This window comes from Xenopus tropicalis, chromosome 2, assembly GCF_000004195.4.
Source record: "Xenopus tropicalis strain Nigerian chromosome 2, UCB_Xtro_10.0, whole genome shotgun sequence".
In the NCBI taxonomy this organism is placed as follows: Eukaryota; Metazoa; Chordata; class Amphibia; order Anura; family Pipidae; genus Xenopus; species Xenopus tropicalis.
The window spans coordinates 16,701,427-16,709,980 of record NC_030678.2 but is presented as its reverse complement, the minus strand read 5'-3'; the positions used below and the strand labels follow the sequence as shown (position 1 = coordinate 16,709,980).

At 43.4% G+C, this 8,554-nt stretch overlaps 1 protein-coding gene across 1 annotated transcript; it reads left to right on the top strand.

Moving 5' to 3' along the window:
- Positions 1–1,546: 1,546 nt before the first annotated feature.
- Positions 1,547–6,578, top strand: tmem97 (transmembrane protein 97). The gene is given in 3 exon segments (NM_001005014.2): positions 1,547–1,737; positions 3,263–3,407; positions 4,607–6,578. Coding segments are annotated over 3 exon segments (516 nt in total). The 5' UTR covers positions 1,547–1,617; the 3' UTR covers positions 4,858–6,578.
- The last annotated feature ends 1,976 nt before the right edge of the window (positions 6,579–8,554 follow it).

The following is an 8,554-nucleotide window of genomic DNA, read 5'->3' as shown; positions in this document are numbered from 1 at the left end:
TTTTATTGCTTGAAAAGTTCTGAACCTGCAGAGGTCTATGTGTCTGCGAACTGCATTCACCTGCCACATTTTTCTTCAGGTTACATTGTAGATATGTTTTCTCTGCCAGCAGAGAAACCATAAACTGCTCCAGTCTGAGATGAACGTCTGCACATTTTAAATCCAAAACCCACCCAGTGTGAGCACTACAGATAAAATTCTTCTCAGCACAACATGGAGTTTATTAAAGCAGATTGGCTATTTCTCCACCATCAGAAAATGCCACTTAACATTTTTCGAATGCTTATGGCACACAGTGTATTTCAGGCATTTTGCCAATCCCATTTTACCTTCCATAGGTTTTTCCTGTTTTTTGGTACTGCACTAAAAGCATGGGCAGCAAAATGTCCAAAATCCAAATCCCTGCACCAAAGGGCTAAAGGCTGCCATACATGGGCCGATTCTAGCTGCCGATATCGGCCCCTTAGACAGATTCGGCAGCTTATCGTCCCATGTAGGGGCACTAACGGGCCTGCCCGATCGACACCTGGCCTGAAATCGGCAAGATCTTGATCAGGCAGGTTTAAAAATTTAGTCGGATTGGGGACCGCATCGGCTCGTTGATGCAGTCCCCGAACGATGGACGCCCATACCCGTTATTCTAATTCGATTGTTTGGCCCTTTATTGCCCACCCGTAGGTGGGGATATCGGGAGAAGATACACTCGCTTGGTGACCTCACCAATGGCCACCTTAAGGGTAAGAACCCATGGAGCGAGTTAGTCACCCACAATAGATCACTGATATTACGGGCGAGTAACCACTCCGAAAAGGCTTTGCACTGTCAGCAATAGGAGTCACCGATGGAAAGGCCTTAACGTTGAGTAGGTAATCTCAAGTCGCGCAAACTTTCCCCCGAAGTCAACTTTGGAAAACTAAACTATGCAAAGGGATTTCCACGCTTGGCTCTGTAACTAGATGTTACTGGGCCCCAAAGCTAATTCAATTTAGGGCCCCAAAATACTTGAAAGTTGACTATTTTTTTTATTTTCTCTACCAAGCTATTTCAAAATTGCTTATTAATTAGAGCCCTCTGCACCCCAGGGCCCCACTTCAACAGCTGGGTCTGTTTCCTCTGCACTTACACCCCCTGGAGTCTGTATAACTATACAGCTATACTGTAAGTATATACCGTTATATCACAAGCTCACCCTACCTTACCCTGTTCTATAGAAACCGGCACAGCGCGTCCTGATCCCTAATATCCCTATATCTAACCCTGCTGTATCTAACCCCGCTGTATCTAACCCCGCTGTATCTAACCCCGCTGTATCTAACCCCGCTGTATCTAACCCCGCTGTATCTAACCCCGCTGTATCTAACCCCGCTGTATCTAACCCCGCTGTATCTAACCCTGCTGCTCCCAGCCCTGCTCTCCCAGTCCAAACACCCAACTACCCCGTCCCTAAACACAGCGCAGCTTTCCCAAATAGCCATCTTTATATTAGCCCCTCCCCTTCCTGCTGCCGAGTCAGGTGAGCGCTACGTCACTGATCGTTGTGATTCTGCAGCGGAGTGCTGACCCGGGGGTTGAAGGGTGCTGCTGTACCGGCAATAGTGTCTGTGCTGCCACTGCGCCATGGCTGTTTGTGCGAGGCTGTTAGAATGGATTTTCTTTTTCTATTTCTTCTCACACATCCCTATCACCCTGCTGGTGGATCTGCAAGCCGTCCTGCCCCCCAGCCTCTACCCACAGGAGGTGAGTTTGTGCCCCACACAGCGCTGCAGCCCCACAGCAAGCAGTCCGCTATTCGCTTCTGTCAGGCTGCTGCTGGTAGGATGATGAAAGCAAATGCCTGATTGGTTGCCCTTGTGACTTCACTAGGAATCACCTGAGAGCATCTCACTGGCCCTTTTCTGCCCATAAGAGCCCACTAGAGGAGTTTGGGGCTGCCACACATTAGTGCTGGGGAGGCTTTTCCTGTGTAAGTGAATGGAAGTGGCAGAGGCACTTAGTCTCCCTTCTGAAAAATACTGGCCTAGAAAATGCATGGCCAATGCTGGGCTATTCCCCACCTGTAGGCATGTAGGGGCAGTTGGGGGGCCTTTCCCACAGATAATCTTGGCCCCGTACCAGATCTGTCTCTTGGGTTGGCTACCATATGCTTCTGCCTGTATATGGCCAACTTTAGCCTCTGTCACTGGCCCACATGCCTCTGCCCCTTGGCCACTAGTAGGTCAAGTAAACATATGTTTGAAATATACATTTTTAGTAAAACCCATAGAAACATAAATATTCTTGTGGATGGTCAGGTTTATCATGGAGGCCCTATCTACCCTGGGTTTAAAGTTTTGGCCTAAAATCTATGCCGTAAATAAAGTCCCCATAATGCCATTGGGTTGCCATTCAGCTCCACTTGCTCTTCCCACCCGATGTGACTGTAAAGCTGGCCATACACGCACCGATACTATCGTACGAAGTTTGAAAATTTTGACCGGGCGCCATAGAAGGCGCCTGACCAAAATCTCCCTTCAGCGCTGAATCGGCAGAAGGAGGTAGAAATCCTATTGTTTCTACCTCCTTACCTGCCGATTCAGCCCTGAATGGTGTGTGGCACATCTGACGATGGTCGCACAAAACATCATCAGATTGCCACGTGTATGGCCAGCTTAATAAGAGGCTTGGATGTGGGCATTAATCACAAGGATACTCGCACGTTCCTCACTGCTGGATGAGGATGATGGGAGTTGTAGTTTTGGGGGCTTCCCTACTGTGATTAACATATCCCAGCATTCCTTGCTAGGCTGAATGGCTTAGTTTTGGGAAACCATTGACTAAATGAATCCTGTATTGCACCTAGCTAAGGTGCCATGCTGTGGGAGCAAAATCATGGCTGTCCTGTACTCCGTTATGGCTGCCCTGGGCTAAAGTCCATGACTGGGAGACAGTGCGTATGGTCAAGCACAGTTGTGACATGGCTTAAAAAAAAACATTTCTAAGGTTCTGTTTGCTCCGACTGAAATGCAAACAAGGACAAGGACACCATAGCAGGAAAGCTTTCTGTACATGAAAGTGCTTTGCAGCATACTGTACTGTCATTTGGGTTAAAGAAAGGCAAAAGTCCACCAAGTTCAGCCCTTCCAAATTAATCCCTTTGCAATATATATATATATAATTATATACACACACCAATACATATATACACATACCAAAACTTGTCCTAAAAATTGTGTTTTATTGTATTTGCCCATTAAATCCACATTTAACCTGTTGCTGCCCGCAGTTGCTGGACCTGATGAAGTGGTACACCGTCGCCTTTAAAGACCACCTGATGGCCAACCCGCCTCCTTGGTTCAAGAGCTTTGTGTACTGTGAAGCCATCTTGCAGCTCCCCTTCTTCCCCGTGGCCGCTTACGCTTTCTTTAAAGGTTGGTGCCGGTGCACTGATTGCTGGATCCCTTACAGTCGCATCTCCTGCTAAATTCTGAGGGGGTGCCATGTTCCATCTCTGTGTAATGTATGCATTCCCACAAATAAAGTTGCCGTGTGGCTTGTTGCCACCAAGGCTAGCAATTCCTGCCTTATGCCAATGTTTGCAGTGCAAATAATTTTCATTGGCAGTTTCATTGGCTGCCGTGCCTGGGGTGCATCATGTATAGCTCCCCTCTTGCATACATGTGCTAAACGGCCGGCTTAATATCATAAAAGCTTGGCAATATAAAACAAATGGAAGGCAAATTAAAGGGCAAGGAATGCCAAATTTACAGGCTATTGCCAATATGTTTGGCAACCCGCCCCCAGTAAATCTCCAGTCGCACCATCGACTATATGCTTTCATTTTTTTTGTAGTTCTTATGATATTAACTGTTTTTGACACTGTTCATATAACGAATGCTTAGCACTAATACCCCATGCTGTTAGGGCAGGAGAGAACCACAAAAGCTTAGAGGGGTAGTTCACCTTTAAATTAGCTTTTAGTACAATGTAGATATTGAAATTCTAAGACAATTGGTCTTTATTTTTTGTGTTTGTTTAGCAGCTCTCCAGTTTGGCATTTCAGCAGATATATGGTTGCTATCTAGTTGCTAGGGTCTTTAAAGTGATGTGTAAATGCGATTGCTGTTGAAAGCAGTGTTTGTCTATCCCTTGCCGTTCTCTTCTTTTGAGACAGTGTAGCAGAAGTCACTTCTCTTGAACCTACTGCTACATTGTTTTAGGAGTCAGAACCAGCAGTGTAGAGAATGGATTTCAGTGGCAGTTTGCGCATAAATGTGATTGCAGAATAGATATTTCATTTGACCCTGAACCTTTGAACTGATTGCTGTTTGTGCCTTTTGCCCTGATCCAAGCTGCACCCTTTGTTGCAATACAACTCCTTTAGATTGTAAGCTCTTGTGACTTTTCTGATCCTATTCTTACTCTGTAGCCCCTGTTTGTTATACTTTTGCAAGACCCTTCTTTTTTTATAACTTAATGTAAAGCGCTGTGTAACTCACTGGCCCTATATAAATAAATAGTGCTGAACTCCCAGCACCCTACAGGAGCCGTCCCTGACTCGCTAAGCAAAGGTCTGATATTTATCAAGATGGCAGATAATGACAGAGTGCTGCTCTTCCTTTCTATCTAGGCGGCTGCAAGTGGATCAGGATTCCTGCCATTGTCTACTCGGCTCACGTGGCCACCACCGTCATCGCTATTATTGGGCACATTCTCTTTGGAGAGTTCCCCAAGTCGGATGTGATTGCACCCCTCACCCAAAAGGACCGGCTGACCCTGGTGTCCATCTACGCCCCCTACCTGCTGGTGCCCGTGCTTCTGCTGCTCACTATGCTGTTCAGCCCACGATACCGGCAAGAGGAGAAACGGAAGCGGAAGTGAAGGCCTCGGCTATATCCCCGGGATCAGTGAGAGACTGACAGATCTTGCCATTCCACACAATTTTTGTGCCATTTTTAATTTCCGTTATAATTGTATCAGTTGTTTTAATTTTGCTTCCACCCCTCCTAATTCAAGGGCCAAAATACCCTATAAACAGAAAGTTTAAATTTTCAGACCCATAACCATTATGTCTTAATAGTTGTAGTTCATCTTCATTTGTTGCTATTGGCAGCCTCTATAACTAGCCACAGTTGGCAGAAAATTGACTTTGTGAGAAGATTATTGTTAACATGTACAGGTATTGGGATCCCTTATCCGGAAACCTGTTATCCAGAAAGTTCCGAATTACTGAAAGGCCATCTCCCATAGACTCCATTATAAGCAAATAATTCTAATTTTTAAAAATGATTTCCTTTTTCTCTGTGATAATAAAACAGTACCTTGTACTCCATTTTGCCTCCATTGGAGGCAAACCAACCCTATTGGGTTTATTCAATATTAAAATGATTTTTAGTAGACTTAAGTTATGGAGATCCAAATTATGGAAAGATCCCTTATCCGGAAAACCCCCGGTCCCAAACATTCTGGATAACCGGTCCCATACCTGTATTTATAACATGCCAGCATGTCAGCCTTGCACAGCAAATGGGTGCATACATTAAACATACAAAAACAACCAATGCAAGAGGCAAAGAGAGCCTTGCCCAAAAGCAAGCAATCTAAAAAATAAAAATCTTGTGATGTTAGAGTCCTCCTAAAGTTTCTCTGGTCAGTTCTAAGCGGAACATCACAAGATTCTTCTCCTCTCACTAAATTCATTTTCTGCCGATTGGGTTCAGTTTGCTAAAAAGGTGGTGCTGCTCTTTGCAATCTTTTATAATTATTATATCTGGACCAGATATAATGGACCAAAAACTGGGTGCTTTTATTATTGTTGCCTATGCAAGCACTGGTGGAACTGCACTGTCTATTGGTTCCTTAATTATATTAAGGAATACAAGCTTAGCCATTTGTGTTGTGCACCAAACAGTAACTCTTTGCATTTAAGGTGAAGACACACGGAGCTACTAGTAGCAGCTACTTTTTCACAGCTACTAAACGCCAAATAATACCCTGCCATAGACAGTACTGAGAATTGCCTCTGCTAAAACACACATAGAGACAATTATCAGTAAATGATCAGTATTGTCTATTTAAGTAGCCACAACAAGTTGCTGCTACTAGTAGCTCTGTGTGTCTTTAGCCTTATAAATGTTAGTGGGAGCAGCCATCCTGCTTGCCTTGGATCAAGCCTTCTCCAGCCGGTAGAAAACCTTTGTTTAACCACTAGATGGCACTGTATTGTCACAATTTCCACAATGTTTAACACTGTGCATCCTGCAATGCACCGTATGTGTGACTATAAAGGGGACCATTATCTTTATACTGTCAGATGGTTCTTGGGCTTAAAATGTTTCTTAAAATAATCATCCCAGTCTTTTTAAATCAATGGAAATGTAAAATGTTGTAATCGATTTCATGTAAAATGGGATATTATTAGTTTTTATACTAACATCAGGTGACTCTTCCCTGCTCACTAACTTCATTTCAGGAGCAGAGCAATATCACCACTTTCCTTTTCTCACCAACTTCGTTTTCTGCTTACTGGCCAGTTGGCCGAAATGATAAAAGTTGGAGAGCTGCTGAACCAAAAGCTAAATAATTCAAGAACAGCTAATTATAAAAAAGTGAATTTGAAGTCGAACAACCCCTTTTATGTTTAAATGATTTTTAGTAGGCTAAAGCTATGGAAATCCACATTACAGAAAGACCCCCTAATCCGGAAACGCCCAGGTTCTGAGCATTCTGGATAAAAGGTCCCATACCTGTACCTGAGCTGCCACATGATCCCATGGACGTGAATGGGAGGCGGCATGGATCACCCTCTATGGGCGGGGCCTGTATTACTGACCGAAACACCACGTGTGCCATTCGCCAGAAATACTCACTACAGCCTTTCCCTTTATTACTGTGTCTTCATTTTGCTGCTCAAACCTATAACACAATTGGATTGGTGCCTACAAATGTGAATATATTTTTGTACTTAATCGCAGAACAATTATTTTTTAATAACAGTGCTTTTTTTTTAATCTTATCACGAGCACCGTCGGTTTCATGTCATGATAAGTTCAAGAAAATAACCGTTATCTTTTCTTCTTTTTTCTCAAACAGAAAATAAATCTCTTTCTCAGCTAAGTGTGGAATTTTACTTGGAATCGTGGCACTGTGTTCCGATACAAAGGGTTTTATCTGTGAATAAAAGGGAAAGTTTGCCCTGCATGTACAAAAGCTGCACGTTACACAGCCAGATGCCAGCATGGTTGCTTATTTTGGTCATCAATTTGGCCCTTTGCTTAGATGGCCTAATTGGATCCCAATTTTAGCAATGTGGACCAAGCCTGACAATATATTCAAATCTGCCCAACTAATATTTGGACGATTTTTGGCCGAAAAGGGGCATCTTAAAGAAACAGTTCAGTAGATAGATTGTGCAAAATAGAAAATATTTTCAATATAGTTCGTTAGCCAAAATTGTAACCTATAGAGGCTGGAGTAGGCAGATGTCTAACATAATAGCCAGAACACTACTTCCTGCTTTCAGCTCTCTAAGCTGTTAGCAGTCAGTAGCCAATCAGTGACTTGAGGAGGGGGGGGGGGGCACATGGGACATAACTATTCAATTAGTTTGCTTTTGAATCTGACCTGTGTGCTCACAAACTAACTGAACAGTTATGTCCCATGTGGCCCTCCCTAAAGTCACTGACTAACAGTGGCCATACACGCTAAGGTCTGCTTGCTTGGTGAGGTCGCCAAGCCAACGGATCTTCTCCGGATATCCCCAACTTCGGGTGGGCGATATCGTGCTAATTCTGCCCACTCCAGCCTTTATAGATTACATTTTTGCCCAACTAACTATAGTAGAAATATTTTTAATTTTGCTCATTTGTTTCATTTTTACACTGAACTGTTACTTGAAATCAGCCAGTGTTTATGCCGCTATAGTAAGCAAAGATAAGCCATCTGATGTTTCTCTGGTCAGTTCTAAGCAAACCTGCATCATAATATTATGTCCCTTTTTCCAGGAACGTAATATTCTGCCAACTGTAGCAAGTCATCTAAAATGAACAGCAGATAGCGTTGTATGAATTTCCTTATAATAGCAGTAGAAAATTGCTAATAGCTTAAAGGAGAAGGAAAGGTATAATCACCCCGGGCCAGGCAATATACATCTGTCCTGCACACATTTAGTCAAGGGGTATAAGAAGATGATGATACAGACCAGCATTTGCACTGATTTGTAGCAGTAGCTCAGAACTGCTTTGTGGCAATGTTGCACAATTCATTTAATCTGGGCCATTTGTCAAATGATCATTTCACAGGCTTTTTCAGTTAGGTCTTTCAATCAATAATTCCTTATCTGTGTAGGTGGAGGAGTTTCTGTGCCATGGGTAACTCTAATAGAACTGCCATGTGTCTTGCAGCCTAGATAAAACTGGCAGGTTCTGTTATCAGAAATGATGTGGCCTATTGCACCGTGCCCCACCCCAAGGTAGCGGGAAAGCTTTTGAATTCAATGGCAGCAAATTGCTGATAAAGTGTAATATATAAAATAAATTGCTCTGCTCTAAAATAAATCAGGAATGTTCTGTTATGCTCC